At 35.7% G+C, this 19,630-nt stretch overlaps 1 protein-coding gene across 3 annotated transcripts in view; it reads left to right on the plus strand.

Moving 5' to 3' along the window:
- Positions 1-19,630, plus strand: part of LOC113391585 (copper-transporting ATPase 1) — a 111,020-nt gene that overhangs the window by 3,539 nt on the left and 87,851 nt on the right. For 2 of the 3 annotated variants that reach the window (XM_026627593.2, XM_064219956.1), the window contains exon 1: positions 17,601-17,755. In XM_026627593.2, the coding sequence (XP_026483378.2) occupies positions 17,706-17,755 (50 nt within the window). In that variant the 5' untranslated portion in view covers positions 17,601-17,705. Of the gene's footprint in view, positions 1-1,347; positions 1,385-17,600; positions 17,756-19,630 lie in introns of those variants that run through there. The other variant, XM_064219957.1, reaches the window with a different exon arrangement.

A 19,630-nucleotide genomic window follows, 5' to 3' on the forward strand; every position in this document is an offset into this window, starting at 1 on the left:
TAAAGCCGTCTCTTCGACGCTCGAATCATACTATTGACAAATAATCGTACAAGTTCAAAGAAGCGTAAAAAGTTTTCTAGTTATATAATGGCTAAAACGTCTCATGATTTAGAAAGTTGAGACTAAATTTTAAGAATATTTAAATCAATTGTTTTTTTTTTCATTTATCTCGTACCATAAAAAAACTCTAGTTGTGAGTTTATTTGTAAATTTGATAAATTCTCAGTAATAGCCCGTAGTCTCGAAGTTGGAAGTGTGTAGTGTACACAATCTCGTCTTGGAAAACACGTAAAGGTCCTACACCTGAACTCGTCATCTTGTGGGATTTGCCGTCCTATGGGATTGTGAGAGAGAGACAGAGCTAGACAGAGCAGTAAAGTTCGTGCACTATAATATGTCGTGTGTTGGGTAGTTTCTCTTGAGATTGTCCACAGATATAGCGTCAAAACGCCATCACATGTAGCGTCAAATAGAGCAGCTTCGAAGCTTAGGTATTGTCTTCGATGGTACAGACAGTTCTGTGTTTTTTGTCTGGTTACTTTAGTGCTACCAATGAATTAAAAAGAAAAAATCGGCAAAGTGCGAGTCGGATTCGCGCACGAAGGGTTCCGTACCATTGTCTATGAAACAGCAAAAAAATCATGTCTGTTGTATGGGAGTTCCACTTATATATTTATTTTATTCCGTTTAGCTATCATGGTTCATGAGATACAGACAGGTTGACGGACGGACGGACAGCAGTCTTAATAACAGGGCCCATTTTACCCTTTGGGTACGGAACCCAAAAAGAGTAGGAAAAGTGTGCCAGATAACTATTTCGCGCCGATTAAAAGTAAAAGACAGTTAAGGTATTCTCAGTATCAGCTGTGAGGAAGTTTGTCGTGGTAACTTTACTCTAAATTACGGAAATGTCGTGTACTCAATGTCTTTTGTTCCGCAACGTCTCATTGGACTAGAGTATGTCAGTGTGTGAGTAGGAGCACACACGTGCACATATTATTACATATAAATATAATCTATATATATATATATTATCTATAATATACAGATTCAATATACAAATCAAAATGTAAGTAAGAGTCTACTTGTACAAAGTACATTTTGACAGGTCGTAATTTTACATGACTAAATTGAATTTAAAGCTAACAGTTCGGAATTTAGATAATACCGAAAATTACTGTCAAAAAAACTCAGTAGTCACTGTTTTCCGACAATCAGTTACATATATTTATTAAATACACCTATTGAGTTATTACTAAACCCGCGTCGATATTGCCGTCATGGCGGAAATCAAAACTGATGTATTTTATTAATTTTTGTACGTTAATATACATTTTTTAATTACAGGCGAAACGGCAGAAATTCTGGACAAGGAAAAACCTCAGTAAGTACTTCGATTTAGATATTTTTATTTATTTTAATGTTTTATGGTAATCGATATTCTTAGTTTGTTTTTTTTTCTGGCGCCTATATGAATCGTTTCGATTCGACAAGGGAAGACGATATACAACAGGCCATTTGAAAACATTTATTTTCCAAGATTTATGCCACAAACACTTAGTAAATGCCCTTGCGATTTATTTATCGCAAGTGTAATAATTAACGATAAATTAATTACTTTATCAATATAATACCGAGCGATGCAATAGTTTTCAACGATACTTGCAGTTCTGTCAATTGTCAACTGTCAAAGAATTGACAGTTATGTCAAATGCCACGAGATTCCATAAGTAAATTTAATTTTAGTTATTTTTTAATTTTCAACTTTCTTATTTTTTTCTGTCATAATAATCTTTTAAAACTAACAAACATAACACAAGACAAGACAAAACTAATGAACAATTAGAGAAACAAGTGGGTCTCACGAGAATCTTCACGTTTATTCAAAATATTTTTTAGGAATCTCGAAACCTATGACAGGTTTTGTTTTGATTTCATTTCATTGTAAACTGTAAGTCACTCGTCTACATATGGCGCCAAGTGATGAAACCTCTTTTCAATGAAATTTCTAATATCAAATTGTATACATTAGTTCAGTTAGAATTGGAACAATTTAATTTGGTTTACGTTTTTCATTTTTTTTTCTTATACAGACGTAGTACCGCTCTCTAACCGGCCAGTAACTTTTTTCCGCTCTCTAAAATTAATTCTATGTTCAATCGTAATAATTTAGTAAATTGCAATCAAGAATCCTCTTTAATTTTCTGCACATCTACGGCTGGAGCTCTTTTCTGGAGCTCTTCAATGGGACCATAAATTTTTTTTTATGTGCAACTATCCCATAATCACTGGGACAAAAATCGGCTCACGCTATTAATATATAAGATTGGTTCACGTGTTAAATACGTTCCCGCGCGTATATATATATATATGGAATTGAAAATTACAAAAGTCGTATGACATTCAATAATAATCGGCCTAACCGCTAGAGCGGCGTTTTCTTCCTGGCAACATTTGGGCTGAGGACTGATTAATAAGTATGTGTATCAACGTATTTACTTTAAATTAACGTAAATATTAACAAGCGAATCGTCGTTATGTAAACGTAAATTAATTGTAGGTCATATCAAGTAGATAAAGAAATATAACATAACCGTCTACTCACGATCCAAAAGCCACATCCGGTGGACAGTTGTCACTTTTTACCGCGACGTAGCCATTGAAATTAAAACAATACGTTGAAAAACACTGTACTATATATTTATTTATTCTTATTGTGTAAATGCTGTTGAACCGAGGCCCTAATGGCCTTTACAGCGTCACCGGGTGATTAAGACTTTGGTTTGAATTTTGAGCCATCACGGGCTCAAAATGACGTCCATCTTGAGGGTCGACGAGGAGAATCTAATATCACATATGAGAGGAACACTTTCGACTCGGGCTAAGATAGGTTTGAAAGCGCTTCGACTTTTGCCTTGAAATTAGAGCCCTCTTGGGCTCCGAGTGGCGTCCAACCTGGGTACGACTACGTCCTCGACTTAGGACGTAGTCGGAGAACCCAATTCTCTATAATATATATTTCTTTATGTCTGTTTGTCGTTTTGTTGTTTGCCCTACTGGCCTTTACAGCGTAACCGGACGTGGGACCTCTATAATAGCAATGTCGAAGCCCTTTATAAATTGCGAACAATACGATAGCGCGATTCAGAAAATATTTTTCCATACAATTTTGTTTTCGAAAAATAAGTTTTGCAACCATTTTTTTTACATGGATTGTATTTTTAAGAATTAATATCCTTATTATTTATTTTTGTCTCGTCCTTCGCCCGTCTTCTTAGGGAATGCTCGTGATTGTAACCAATTAGAAATATTCATTCGTTAACACAAACAGTTTGGAGATGATTCGTATATAGCCTATTCCAATGGAAGTAGGAGAAAAGATAAACAAACCTTAGATTTACGTATTTCATGCGATTTGCGTATTTCATGAGTTTATGATTAATATATCTTTATTTATAATACAAAACTAATTACTCTAAACCACTTTTTTCCATTTAAATTTTACTTCCAAAATTCCGATAACAGTTTCGTCGACGTCTCAAACGCCATTTTTTTCGCACAGCTGTAGTGAATATCACAGATTAATCGAGCTCTCGACCATCGATATCGCGTCAATTTACTTTCAAATGTTGTTTATTTGACATTTTCCTCTTATGGTCGAAATAGTGTATACATACATACTGAAATTTAGAAACTTAGCTTAAACGTCAAGTAATCACGGCCCCCAAAAGAGCAATGGATGTAGATATTGAGGATTAGAAGTAAACTTTGAGAAAGACGTCTCCATTGCAATTCGTTTTGTAACGCGTGTCTTAAAGGAAATGCAAATAATCTGTGATGAAATTATTCGTCATAAAGTACCTTGTCTTATATATCAATAGCGTGAACCGATTTTTGTCCCAGTGATTATGGGACGATAGCTGCACGTAAAAAATCGGTTACGGTCTCACTTTGAAGACGTAGATGTGCAGGAAATTAAAAAGTATTCTTGATTGAAATTTAATAAAATGTTACTATGTAAGAAATAATTAATTTTAGAGAGCGGATAAAAGTTCTGGCTGTTTAGAGCAGCCTTTTTATGGTTGTACTAAAAAAAAAAAACAAATTAAATACGACAGACGTTATTCTTTGTATTGTATTTCAATAAAAAAATGTTTTATGTTTTGTGTGAAAATGGTTTAAGACCAGGAGTTTGGGCCCTATATGTACATAGATGACCGACTTGCAGTTTACAATGAAATTAAATCAAAACAAAACCCGTCATAGGTTTCGAAATCAATAAAAAATCTGTTGAATAAACGCGAAGCAACTACCCACTAGCATTTTATAATAGTCTAACTGGCGACTGGGCTACCTAAAAAGTCACCACTGCCTTATAAGAAATATCAACCATTCCTTGAGCCGAGATGGCCCAGTGGTTAGAACGCGTGCATCTTAACCGATGATTTCGGGTTCAAACTCAGGCAAGAACCACTGAATTTTCATGTGCTTAATTTGTGTTTATAATTCATCTCGTGCTCGGCGGTGAAGGAAAACATCGGAGGAAACCTGCATGTGTCTAATTTCAACGAAATTCTGCCATATGTGTCTTCCACTAACCTGCATTGGAGCAGCTTGGAATATGCTCCCAACCTTGTCCTCGAAGGGAGAGGAGGCCTTAGCCCAGCAGTGGCAAATTTACAGGCTGTTAATGTAAATTAACGTACGCCGATAAACATTGGGAATTAAGTATGTTTTGTCTCTAATGCCTGTAGTTACACTGGCTCACTTATCCTTCTGACCGGAACAAAAAAAAAATACTAAGTATTGTTTAGAAATCATTTTGTTATACAATGCTTTAACAAAGAACGTAAAAGTAAAATACATTAAACGCCCTGGACTAAGGTATTCTCTTCTTTTACATCGAAAGTGTGGTGCTTAAGATAGAGATTATCATCAAAGACGTAGAGATTATCATAAATACATGAGAAAATTCTCATGAAGTTTACCGAATTATAAACAAGTTAATTACATGACAATGCAGTCGTGTTTACCTGTATCTGAACCCGTAATCATTAAGATTGACGTGTTGTAACCACTGGGCCACCTCGGTTCCATAAAAACATATATCAATAATACTAAGACTCCTACATAAATATAGTTTTAATGTATCAAACGATACGAAACGATAGTAATATTTTAATTTGGACCTTATTATTATTATCAATAAGTCGATAATCAATTGTCTTGCTTTATAAGGCCGTGTAGATATCTCAAGTGGTTTCATTGCTGCGTAATACACGTAGTGATGTTAAAGCCTCGATGTTTTTTTTTATCGATGTTTGTGATGGTGGGTAAATGTAAGTAGATTTTTTGCACGATAAAAAGATTTAATATGTAAATGGCTGGAAGAGAATAACTGCTGAGTTTTCTATATTAATATTATGAAGGGGTAAAGTTTGTTTGTTTTTGTGTTGTATATAGTTGTTTTAGGGTGTAATCTTCTGTACTAATGATCAAATCTTAATTTTTTTTGACTGGTAGAAAGCTACATTGTATCAGAGTATTATAGGGTATGAACTATGTGTATATATTATCATTTTCTTTATTAATAATATGCACCTGTGCAAAACCAGGGCGGGTGTCTAGTACATATATAACACTATAACGTTATTCTTATTATTTCAAAGTAATTTCAGAATATTTATTTATTTCTGAAAACGTTTTAAATCGATACAACATTTATTAGTGTTTTTGTGGAATGGGACATTTCGGCACAACGCGATCTAATGTATGTTTATGACTTTTTTCGTGCTCCTTGTGAAAGAAAACATCGTGAGGAAAACTTAACACGTCGAATGAAATTCTCGCAGATGTGTTTTAACGTAACAGTGTGAAACAAGTTATACTCCTTCGATCGTTGGAGAGCGGACACCCTGGGTCATCAATAGGTCATTTATAGAGACATTTATTAACTATGAAAGGATACCTGTCTATAAATATAATACATTCTATCAATTAGTTACAGAATAAAAAAAAGTCATACTCGCATACAAATAGGTAACTCCACATGGTTTTTTGCCGTAAGTCTCAACAGCGATAGCTAACATATATATTTTTTATAATATGGGCAAGTGGACGAGTAAAGGCTAGGCAAGTGGTCGCCATTGCTCATACACATTAGCGTCATAAGATATATTAACAACGTCAATGCATCATCAACCTCGGTAGCTAAGATTAAATTCATGTCCGGTATTCGATACTGAGTATTGTTGTTTGTCGGTCGAATATTGGATAAGTGTTTGTTACCTACCCAATCAGGCGCGTCCAAAACCCCACAACCACAAATTTAAAAATCATTTCGTGCAAGTGTTTTTTGTATACTTAATATTTAATGTATCTACTACGTTTAACTGTAGCTCTAATTACTAACTACGCACTTGAAGATAGCTTAATTGATAATGATTCATATCTGACGTTGTAAAGCTACTAAATGTCGAAATGTTCATCCTCAAAGCGGTTGCTCAGTTTATTATAGTTTAGTTTGTTTTTTATTTAATGACTGAAGTCCTTTCACAGCATTATAATACATTGACTACTATGAATACTTATAATTTAACACAATCTTTTAAAAAAATAATACTTTAATTCAAAAGTACCACGCCATATGAATTTTTTTTCTGTTTGAAATATTTGAAATTATTTATAGAAATATATCGATAAATAGCGTACATCACTTAACATCACAAGCGGTCGGTACTCAGCAAAGTCAGTCAGTTTTAATTCGCGATTACGCCACAGCGGACATCGACTTGGCTTTCTATTGAAAGTGTTCGCTTAATATCGTGTGAAATTAAAAAGTTACGAGTTGTTTTACGCGGGAAAAATATTTGTAATTTATGTTTTAATTTAAAAATTGTGCCTTTGCGATAAATATGTATTCTGTGTGTCGTTTATAGTTTATTTCATGGTTAAAGTTTTTTTTTATTAAAGTGTAAACGGGATTAAACCTAGCACCATTGTATAAAAAAATATTACGTATATTTTTTTAATTAATTAGAAATATAAAGTTTCTTTAACTTTTAATTGATAATACAATTCAATTTTCAAAATTTATAACTAGTGTCTTGAAAATTCAATCTATGGCAAAGATTCTTTTTTTTCCATTATTTTAGAATTTTTTTTTTTGCTCTGGAAAAACGTATAACGAGTATCCCCCACATGTTGTGGGGGGGTCTGTGGGGCTCGCCGGCGCTGAAGGCGCCGGAATACCCATTAAAAAACCAGCGGTACCCACTCCGTCTTTTTGGGAGACGTAACGGGATCGCTTGCGCATACTACCACGACGTCCTGACGGTAGGCCCAACTCTGTGGGCCTCCAATTCCTAGGGGGTTCTCGGGGTACAGCGACATCCTATCCCCGGCGAGACTTATGGCGGGAGGAGAAGGTGTCCATAACGAAGACGCCTTCTCCCCAGTCTTCTTCGGCGAAGCGGGTCGGCAGCACTGTTCTCACGCTCCCCCTCCGCAGCTTCCTTCTGTGTCATCACGTTTTCACAGAACAAGACCATTTCCTTCCAGCATATCTCGCTGTTGATCATAGCGTTTATCACGCTCGGCAGCCGTGCCCGGTAAGCACCTGCGTCAGCCTTAATGAGAGTGTGCCGTGTCTTCGTTCCACCCAGCGACTCAAGTGGGGACGGATAGCCTCCACTGTCGCCAGGCCTGCCGAGGGGGACCCCACGTCCTCCTCCCACCTTTTAATCAAGGCTCGCTGGGCTAGAGCCCTAACTCGCTTTACCTCCACCAGTCCTGGACAATCGCCGCTTGACCTTGCTTCCACCCGGAACCGTTACACTTCCGCAAGCGCTTCCGCCTGTAGTTCTCCTCTGTTTAGTCTTTGTTTTAGTTACAGAGACCCTCAAGCCCAGCATCCCGATTCGATCCACTGTGAGCGACACTCCGACCTCAGCTAGGCGAGCCGCCTCCTGAAAGGTCCGCTCCGTCGCCGCGATGAGGGTGTCGTCCGCGTAGCACAGCACCCCCATCCCGGGCAGGAGCCAGTCAAAGCCAACGTTCCACAATATGGTACCGAGAACCGCCCCCGCGGAACCCCGCAGCCCACTCGACGCCGGACAAGTCGCCCATCGCCCCCCTCCCAAAGAACAACCCGATCCTGGAGGTATGCCCCCAACAGCCTTCTGAGATAGGAAGGCACCTCGTGATATCGAAATGCAGCCCCTATTGTCTCGAAAGGAAGACTATTGAAAGCGTTCGTCACGTCCAGTGATACCGCCAGGACCACGTTCCCTCGAGCCACCGCCTCCATGGTTCGGGTACCATTATTTTAGTATGGAAATACCTGAGTATTACATTCTGACTAATTTAGTATATTTTAGCTTAGGATTTTGTATAGAGTTTGTGTGTGTGTGTTTGTGAGAAAGAAGAACGCTCCAAGAAAAAAGAGATCACATAATCAGTAGTTAAAATTGTATAACTAGATTCTATGCTTACACTGGCTCACTCATCCAAGCTGTCACTAAAGTACTAACGTATACAATAGTACTTAAAAGAAAATTTCCAAAGAATGTTCTAGATATTACAAACACAAGTACTTAACTTGTTATCCCGGTTAGTCGACTGTATAAAGTCAGTAAGGATTTTATAGTTAAGTACAGGATTTTATTAATGTGTACTATAAACTTAGACCTCAATAAAATTGTTTTTTTTTTTTTTTATATTATTTCTATAGGAAGTTTTAGGTGGATTTATATTATGTACGTTTTTTTTTTATTCTAGTATTTTTAAGGGGCCTTTATAAGCAGTCTGTATGTCGGCCCCATCGTTACACGCTAAATTTAATCAAAATTGGTTCAAAAAGTAAAAAAATCATTAATTTTAATTGCTGAAATATTCGTAGGATTACAGAGAATATAATTAAAAGCACCAATATTAAACAAATTAAAATTTAGTTCATATTTTAGTGTTTCTCTCAACCTGGTTACAGACTGATGCCAATAATTTTATATACGTTAAAAATATATATAAATTAAATGTCAACAGCCTGTACATGTTTTACTATTGGGATAAGCCACCCTTTACAAGAGAGGGTTGGGAGTTAATCACATTATATACGACTCTAGGTTGTATAAAATTGGGCTCGTTTTCGTTTGATACATACAGACGTCGATTCTATTAACAAATTGAAAGTTTATCGCAATCGTATCGAAACGTGATATTTACCGTTCAAGTTTTTCAGTTGCAGTTCGGTCGGGATCGTATCATAATCGATTTAGTTAAGTTGGCGCTCAGTTACGTTCATTATGAGGTTGATTTTTGTTGCAGAAGTAGTGGAAGTTAGGTCGGAATAGAATCGATAATATAATAGCTGTTATGTTAGTAGGAACAATGGTGGCCCCTGGTTACTTCAGGATGATTTGTGGGGAATCCCTATTAAATTAGGAACATGAATAATCATGCCTAGGCTGGAAATCGAAATCTCCTTATCTCTTAACTTGATTGAACAATGATATTTTACAGGAATCCAATCAAAAATTTATACGTATTCAATTGCAATCTATTCACAAAAAAACGGTCACGCAACTCTGCGTGTTAAAGGATATTAAACAAATGCCTTCTTAGGTGATACCACACCTTGGAATCTGAGGACTTGGTACATATGTTTCATACGTTTGCCTCAAGGTCATTTGTAATATTAATAGTTGCATAGTAAAAACAATTTTTGAAAGAAAATACATATTTAAAAAAAATCCGCTGCGTTCAACGATTCCTTTCAAGTCGCTAAGGTGTTTCTTTCCGAATTGGACAGGGAATAGACTGCTTTTTGTACTTAAACCCTACGACGCCTCCCCTGCTATTTGATGGTAAAAGTGGGGGCAAATATTTTGCCTTCATGTGCGCTTAAAATGACAACAAAATATTGTCGAATACCAGTCTAATTAAGAAAAGCCCTGGGACTATGCTAATATCTTCGCTGATATTTAACATACTAGCTTCCGGCTGCGGCTCCCGCGCATGTTAGAAAGTGGGGGGGGGGGGGAATGTGTGCAATTATTAGGTTATTCCCGAATAAAAAGTAACCAATTTCTATGTCTGTGCCAAATTTTGTTCAGATTTTTATTCTGGTTTAGTCGATTTTGCGTGACAGAGTAACAAACATACGTGCAACAAAACAATCGCATTTTGTAATACTAGGTGCCCGAATTTGTATTCCATCAGATGAGCCTGTCGCTTGTTTGCCACCTATTCGATAAAAAGGCAGAATTTTATCAAGATCGGTTGAATAGTTAAAACGTAACAAATAAACCTACTCATTTTCGAATTTATAATATTAATTAGAATATACTGTTAATTTTAATAAAAAAAAAAGTTTGTAAGTTTTACATTCTGCATACTTAATCTTCTACACACATATGTCAAAAACAAGGAAGTTTTTAACTGATGTGTTTTTGCTGTTAACATTTATATACAAACATACGCACAGGATTGATTATGATGTAAATACTTCTCGAATATTTATCCTTAAAAGAATTTTTGACTATTGACGTAATGCATGCATTAAAAACCTACTTCACAGCTGTGCAAATGTTAGCTGAAAATGATATTCTTTATTTAAAATTAATTAATAATTAAATTCTTTGAACGGGGAATTACTAATAAGTCTGTTCTATGCCACTATCCCGCCTTCGATATCCATTAGCTTCTGTTAGAGTTCACTTCGTATCTCACTCGTGAAATGTTGACAACCCACTTACGTTGATACCTCATTTTGATACGTGTAGCCTATCTATACTTATATTTAAATGTGACAGTAACTCTGTCTGTATGTCGCTCTTTCACAGCCAAACCAATGAACCGAATTTGATGAAATTTGCTATGAACCAAACTTGAACTCCAAGGAAGGACATGGCTACTTTTTTTGTCTAACACGTGACAACCAACCCCCTAAAACGCGAACGAGGCCTAAAACTAGTACATTTTATAATTATTAAATTCACTGTCGCATGTGAAATTCTGACACTTCAAAGTCGTGTTCTGCGGTGAGTATCGAACTCCTAACCAGAATAGCTTAACTGATATCAATCAAAATCAAGGTAGACCTTAAAGGTTCGCGACATTTAGGTACTTTTGTATCGTAGTTACAGGTTACAGTCTAGAATATAAGATTCACCTTTGATACTGACAATAACAGCTACTTACTTTATAATGAAATACATTAAAACCTTTTCCGTGACGCGTTTCGCCTTCTGATATATACGTACGTCTATATTGGTTTAGTTGGTTAGTCTGGCACTAAAAAAAAAAAAAACGTCTCCCGTTATTATCAGGGTGCCTGCCCAAAGAGTAAAACGGGACCCTATTACTAAGTGACCGTGATAGTGACCGTTATAGTTCGACAGTTGAAATTTTCACAGATGTTTTTTTTCTATTACAGCTATAACAAAATATACCGGAATAAAATATGTATTTAAGGGTTTCCCGTACAACAGATATTTCAGTTTTTATAGATATACGGAATCCTTCGTGCACGATTCCGAATCGCTCTTGGCCAGTTGTTTTACGTTACGTGTATATTGATTTTGAAGAAAGATTAAAGACGATCGAACCTTAGATTTACTTAATCGACGCGATTGTCTAACAGCTCAGCTATATTGTGCACCACTAACAGTTCTCGAGTAATATATATTTATTTATGTATCTATACAACAGTGTTCCACATAACGACTTATATACCCTATAATTTTACTCTCAAAGTTCGTTTAACGGTGTCGTCGACGTTCGAAATGCAATTTTTTCGTAAATACGTAATCATAGAAATTATTCAAACTCGACCAATGATAACGCATTAATTCGATGTCAAATATTGTTTATTCGACTTCTGACCTCTTGTGGTTGAATATGATATGGATATGTGTATGTTTGTCCGTTGAAATAGTTCTATTAGCGACCGTTTACAAATCAATTGTTTCCGTTTCGGCTTCCTCACAACACGGGCAGTGTTCCCTTTCGAGAAGCCGAAAGCACCTCCTTGACATGTAGAAATCGTAATAAATATGTTGTTATTCTATGAATTATTTTCAACGAATGAATACTTACGGTTCAATATGTTTGCAAAAATATTATTTATACAATGTAATTTTTTTTTAAAGTTTATTTATAAACATTGTATAAACAAAAGATAAGTATGTACTTAAGATAAACTTGTAACATCAAATCAGTATATCATATATAAGTATAATATATATTTTGTAAGTAGATTGTGGATTGTTTTTGTTTTTTTTTGCTTATAAATTATAAGTTAGAGGTATTCTTGCCATAGGCATAGAAACATTTTTAAAGTTCAACGGGCGATGGTGACCACTTACCATCACAGAAAAAGATATTTTCTGTATTCAAAGATTAATTGAATTATCGCTCCAGATCGATAGCAACCCTTCAAGCTGAATTAATAAATGAATAATGAAATAACATCTAATTTGTACTGTTTTGCTGACGTTACTCTTCGACGTCACACGCACACTAATACACAGTAATCGAGCGTCACTCACTCGTACCAATGCACTCGGACGCGTGTTAATAGATGTATTTTTGTTGATTATATTGTACACGTTCGAACTATCAAATAGATAGTGTTTGTTTTGATACTAATATATAAATATAAACAAACAGAGACCGTACTTGTTAATAATAACATTGTTATTCTAATTAAATATAATTCAATTGTTTCTCGAATTGTTTGTTCGATATTTACTAAATATTAGAAATTTATTATAAACGAAGGATTGTAAACTTTTTGACTGCCGCGTCACGTGGTAGGTGGTCACCGTGTCACCGTGGGTAATATTGACTATCCGTTATATCGTCAATGCGGTACCAACTTTGGTAGCTGTCTCGTACGTTTGGTTAGACTGGCTCACTCATCCTTCAAACGGGAACACGTGGCTCAAATGGTGTAATTTTGAATATTTTACCCGTTTCGATACTTGTATATATCCATACATAACATAATAACATAATCAGCCTGTAAATTTCCCACTGCTGGGCTAAGGCCTCCTCTCCCGTTGAGGAGAAGGTATGGAGCATATTCCACCACACTGCTCCAATGCGGGTTGGTGGAATAAACATGTGGCAGAAATTCGTTGAAATTAGACACATGCAGGTTTCCTCACGATGTTTTCCTTCACCGCCGAGCACGAGATGAATTATAAACACAAATTAAGCACATGTAAATTCAGTGGTGCCTGCCTGGGTTTGAACCCGAAATCATCGGTTAAGATGCACGCGTTCTAACCACTGGGCCATCTCGGCTCTCGGCTTATGTTTATATCCACTATACACAAATGATTCCGTTCTTCCTGGATAAAGGCAATTACTATATAGTATAAAACTAAGTCGCTTCCCCCTGTTTGTCTGTCCGTATGTATGCTTAGATCTTTTTGATGCGGTTTTTTTTTGAATAGATGACATTTATAAAGTGATGTCGTGAATATTTTGCGCTTACATTGCAAACGCTGGCTGAACCCCACGAGATGGATCAAAATAATGTTCTATTGTATTGTACATCTTATGTCTTCAGTAAAGTCCACGATGGTGGTTTAATTTCGAAGCGATTTTAAGCAAAACGGCATTAATCCTTATCCAATTAAGTACATTAAATACATTGTTTACGTCATGTCAGGTCTAAAAAAGTAGCCTATCTCCTTCCTTAGGGTTCAAGCTTCCTTCATATCAAACTTCATCAGTGATTGGTCGTGAATGCGTGTCAGGCAGATATAAAAAGATTTGACGACCTCCGTGGTCGAGTAGTGTGTACACCGGTTTTCATGGGTACGCCACTCCCAGGTCCCGGGTTCGATTTGGGCTGAGTCGATGTAGAAAAAGTTCATTAGTTTTCTATGTTGTCTCGGGTCTGGGTGTTTGTGGTACCGTCGTTTCTGATTTTCCATAACACAAGTGCTTTAGCTACTTACATTGGGATCAGAGTGATGTATGTGATGTAGTCCAATATTTATATTTATTTATTTATATTTATAACGTTAGACATTTTACAGTTATAATATTAGTATAGATTTTAAAGTGTCAGAAACCTACTTGAACATGATATATTTTGATTCTAGGATTTTCCTTAAAAAATAGAAGTGTCTAACATGAACAATCTAAATTAAATATCACTTGGTGGTAGAGCTCTGTGCATGCCCGTCTGGGTAGGTACCACCCACTCATCAGATATTCTACCGCCAAACAGCAGTACTCAGTATTGTTGTGTTTCGGTTTGAAGGGTGAGTGAGCCAGTGTAACTACAGACACAAGGGACGTAACATCTTAGTTCCCAAGGTTGGTGGCGCAATGGTGATGTAAGGAATGGTTAATATTTCTTACAGCGCAAAAAAAATAAAAAATTCAAAATGGAATAAATTATTTAATAATATACCCTTACAAGCAGATTGGGATCATATTTTAACAGAATTATATTAAACGTAAAGCAACCAAATTTGCAATGTAGATTCTACCTAGATGAACCGGCAAGAAACTGGGTATTAAAATCAATACTCTGTCATTAAAGCGATTTCGTTTATAGCACAAAGTGAACGCTCGTCGCCGTAACCGGAGCAGGCGATTCCGTACGCGTAATGAATGACTTTCACTTTTAAACACTGGCTCGAACACGTGGCTTCGCTTTGAACTCTTCGGTGATATTATTTGTATAAGGTCAAAGTCAAAAATCTTTATTCAATGTAGAAGTAAATAATCAAAATATACTTTATTCAAGTAGGCTTTTACAAGCACTTTTGAATCGTCATTTAACAAACTATTTAAAGTAAAGCTACCACCGGTTCGGAATGTAGATTCTCCCGAGAAGAAATTGCAAGAACCGGCAAGAAACTCAGTATTTACTCTTTTCCATCAATTAAAGTCCACGCTTCTTTTTCTTTAATATAATTGACGACCTCCGTGGTCGAGAAGTGTGTACAACGGTTTTCATGGGTACGCCACTCCGAGGTCTCGGGTTCGATTCCCGGCCGAGTCGATGTAGAAAAAGTTCATTAGTTTTCTATGTTGTCTTGGGTCTAGGTGTTTGTGGTACCGTCGTTACTTCTGATGTTCCTTAACACAAGTGCTTTAGCTACTTACATTGGGATCAGAGTAATGTATGTGACGTTGTCCAATATTTATTTATTATCAATGTTTTTGACATGAGCTTCAAATTTTGTAATCGGTCAAGTTAAAAATCTATCGAATTTTAGTATAGAAACAAATACCGTGACCCAGGGAGGACGTATTAACTTTGCGACGTCAACAATCATTGTTATATTAAAAGCAATATACAAAACCTTGATTCATATACCTAAACCTTCCTCTCGAATGACTATCGCGTTCAGATAGACGAACAGACGCAGCGCGGGGACTTAGTTTTATAATATGTAGTGACTGCTGGATTAGACGCTCGCGATTTGTCCACGAGTGTGTTGATGTTAGGCGTGTTTTAGGTACCCTGTGTCCTTTACCCTTTTTTTTTTCCCGCTGGAAAAACGCGTTACGCGCTTCCCCCACGTGATAGAAGGGGAGGTACTGGGACTCGCCGTTGTCCAGGGCGCCGAGTGTGCCCAGTAATACCTACCGCCCACGGAATACCTACTAAAAAACCAGCGGTACCCTCTCCGTCTCTCGGCGTTCACCACAGGATCGCTTTCGCATGCTACCGTGAATGTCCTCCTTTAGCCTACGGCACCTTAAGGCACGGTACTTTCAGACTGGACTCAATACCTTTTACTGTCCCAACTCGAGGCGTGAATCCATGCTCGCGATCCCCGTGACGTCACATGAAGATGTACCGTATTGCTCGTATTTAGTGGGCGACTCTAACTCGGCCAGAATTTTTTTTTTTAAAGTTTAAGTCTTTGACGAATTCGCATGAATATTTTGCTGTACATTGTAGGTTAGTAAACAATATTTATCTATGAATGAGTGTGCTATAAATCTTTGCGCACGGTTTCACACGTCCCTATCTGTGAAGTATTTGTTATTTATCGTAAAGGTGCCTACAGACGAAGCATTTTGAAAAAATTGATCGCGTCTATTCGTAATAAATTTTTATTTAGCACGAACGATATTAACTGTGATTTTTGAGGTTTTGCATGATCTTTTTAAGGAAATCGATACACGATTCGAATAACTTTGTATGATACGAAAGATACTAAACTTTTATATCCGATTTTTTTATTTTTTTATTGCTTTAGAGTAATACTTCATTAATATATCATCATGCTCACTATTTAATAAACCAAATGTTTTAGTGATCAGTTTTACTTGCTTAATAAAATCGTAATGTTCAAACGTTAAAATGGGATCATCAGTTCAGTCATAAAAAAAAAATCACATTCTTAGTTCATCCCTACAAAGTCGGGAGAGGCAGCTAGACTATGTATTGCTAGTGTATGTACTGGTGTATCCAGAACAATAGATCAAATTCTGAAATGTATTTCACTGGTAGAAAAATACATTAATCCTGAGTTCTATATAAAGTACAAACTATATTTACATCATAAAGTTTTCTTTATTAATAAGTTGCACCCGTGCGAAGCCGAGGCGAGTCGCTAGTGTTATATAGGTTTAAAGAACTTTATTTTCTCAAGAATATTACAGTTCACTTATGAGTACAGAATTTTACACATAATGCAGTTAAACATGTAACAAATAGTTCGACCGTAAGAATATCAATTGGTAATGACTCAAAAAAGGGTTGGATAACAACAAGGAAGTCATTTAATTATTTATTTTTTTTTTGGCTTCGCATTTATTTTAAACTATAAAAGTATTTATTTGTTTAATATTTAATATTCATTTTAGCTTTAGTGTAGTATGTATATGTTTATAAAATTTAATTATCTACTCGTCTGTGGTTCGCCTTATGTATATAAGATAAGAATTCACAAATGGTAGTTGTGTGCGACGATATTCAAACGTGTCCATGAAATTAATATTTTTCTTTTTTTTTTTTTATTAGTAATGAATTATTGAAAATTCTTTACTTTTAAAGTTTCGTTGTGTGATTTTGGAATTATATACATATGTATTGTTTAATAGTTTAGGATCGTGTTATATGTTATATTTTGGTAGGTTTAATTTGACTTGTCGGATTTAAGAAATTAAATTTGGTTAAAAGGAATATTGAGTTTTAAAAGGAAATTGTTTTTTTTTTATAGTTGCACTGATAAAAATTACATGATTGAGTTTTTTTTTTTATTCTTGTTGTTTAAAGGGGCCTTCATAGACAGCTTATATTTCGGCCCCATCGTTACACGCTAACTTAAATAAATAATGGTTAAAAAATTAAGACTAAATCAGTTTGACGGAATTACTGACAAATTCATAAATTTTAATTGCTGAATCTGTATCCGTTGAAATGCTCCGTTCTTAGTGAGCCAGTGTAATACTTTTAATCCGCTCAAATAATATCCTGCATATCGAAAACTAATTTACAGTATTAACAGCATATCAACCGTATTTGATGAGTTTAGGTGCGAAGCTAGTTTGAACTATAAGGAAGAACAAGGGTTTCTTTTTTTATAACTACAACAACAATAGAATGTAAATAATATTTAATTAAAATATAGTTTAAAGTGTATGAGACATATTATTGTACCAAGTGAAGTGTTCACAAGTGTAAATATGGAGAGTTGAAGTGACGTCTGAGTGTAAACAAAATGCTGTCAAGAAATGTGAAGTACCGGCTGCTGGAGGACGAGGATAATGGGTGAGTATCGGTTATCATTGGTAGTTTTTAGTAAGGGGGGGGGGGGGTGTAGCTAGGACTTCTCCTTTCGTGCCCTTTCCAGTTTTCTTTATCTATGATACGTGTTGATCTTTTATGGATCCGTTATCTAATTCCTTTATTCAATATAGAAGCATTAAACTTATTGATGGCAAGTTAAACTCAACTACCGGTTCGGAAAAGAAAACCTGACCTGAGGGGTTCCGGCGAAAGAATTTCAATTGATTACTATTATATTTACGAACACGTTGGTTTTTTTAATGGCAATTTTCAAGTTATATCTCTTTTAAATTAGAGCAGTCATGGTGGAATCTTATCCTTCAGCTCTGGGGCAGCTTCTTTTGTATAGTTTAGATTTTTTAAGTGTCTCTTTGTAGGGCTTTGTTCAAGCACGTCTGGGTAGGTACCACCCAATCATCAGTTATTCTAATAGCAATACTTAGTATCGTGTGTTCTGGTTTGAAGGGTGAGTGAGCCAGTGTAACTGTTGATAGATTTTTGACTATCAATAAGTATTTGTAAGTAGGTTGTGATGTATTTTTGACTTTGACTTTAACTACAGGCACAAGGGACATAACATATCAGTTCCTGAGGTTGGTGCCGTATTGACAATCTAAGGAATGGTGGTGATCGCTTACCATGAGGAGGGCTATTTGCCATTTGATTTTTTACATAATATTTTAAGGAAAAGCTCTATTTTTTAAATTTTCGTCGGTCTGTTTTTCGGGATAATAAAACTGCTGAACCGATTTTTCCAAAAAGCATTAGGGTTCTATAGGAAATTGTAAAACCAAAAAAAAAACTGTTCGGTCAAAGTCGGGCCCCGATACGCAGTTACTTACTATAACGATCGGTTATTTTGTAATATAGTTTATCATTTACCTAAAGATAACTTTTATTGACGGTTTATTCTTTTTATTATTACTGAGTGTGTTGTAAATATTATGACAGCGTAATATTGGCGGAACCATCAAATTAAACTGGTATAATGTTTTGTGTTTTATATTTATTACCCGACTACGGATATACGAAGCAAATAGGGTTACGATTTTAGATTTTATCTCGTTAGGTAGATGAGTAAATGGACTACCAAATGGTAAGTCGCTACCACCGGCCATAGACAGTGGTGCTGTAATATTAAACATTCCTTACACCGCCAATGCACCACCAACTTTTTGATCTTAATTTCTATGTCTCTTGTCGCTGCAGTTACACTGGCTCATTCATTCTTAAAATCGGAACACAAAATATATATTATTGCTGTTCGGCAGAAGAATATCTGATGAGTGTGTGATACGTGATACCTACCCAGGCCTGCAGAAAGCCTTACCACCTGGGACTTAACATATTAGTTCCTAAAGTTGGTTGCGAGAGAAAATGGAAAGTTATATTTAAAGTTATAAAAATAAATCTCATTTCTCAAAAGTAATATTTTGGCGCTTAAGTCGTTCTTGCTTTCCATAGATTTTTATTATAATCAAAATTTAATTTTTCGTAATAGGATTTAATAACAGAGAGGTTATCTACTTGAAAAGCGAATATTATAGTCCAAATATGATTGGCCAAGATAAGATACTGTCTGTACTTGTTGCTATTGGAAAGTGATATATCTTTTAACATATTATATACTAGCTGAACCCGCTTATAAAACTTTATAGCGTAACCATTCTCCCCAATTTCCCACTTTAGAGGGGTGACTTTTAAACAGTCCATCCAGATTTTAGACCATGTCCTTCCATGGGGTTTAATAAAAAATGAATAATTTATTTTGGAGTATATGCCCATTTTTGTTAAGATCAGTTTTCTTACCCAAGTGTTAGAATAGTAAATAAAACTAAAAGGATACACTGTTTATAA

Source organism: Vanessa tameamea, chromosome 30, assembly GCF_037043105.1.
Source record: "Vanessa tameamea isolate UH-Manoa-2023 chromosome 30, ilVanTame1 primary haplotype, whole genome shotgun sequence".
NCBI classification, from domain to species: domain Eukaryota; kingdom Metazoa; phylum Arthropoda; class Insecta; order Lepidoptera; family Nymphalidae; genus Vanessa; species Vanessa tameamea.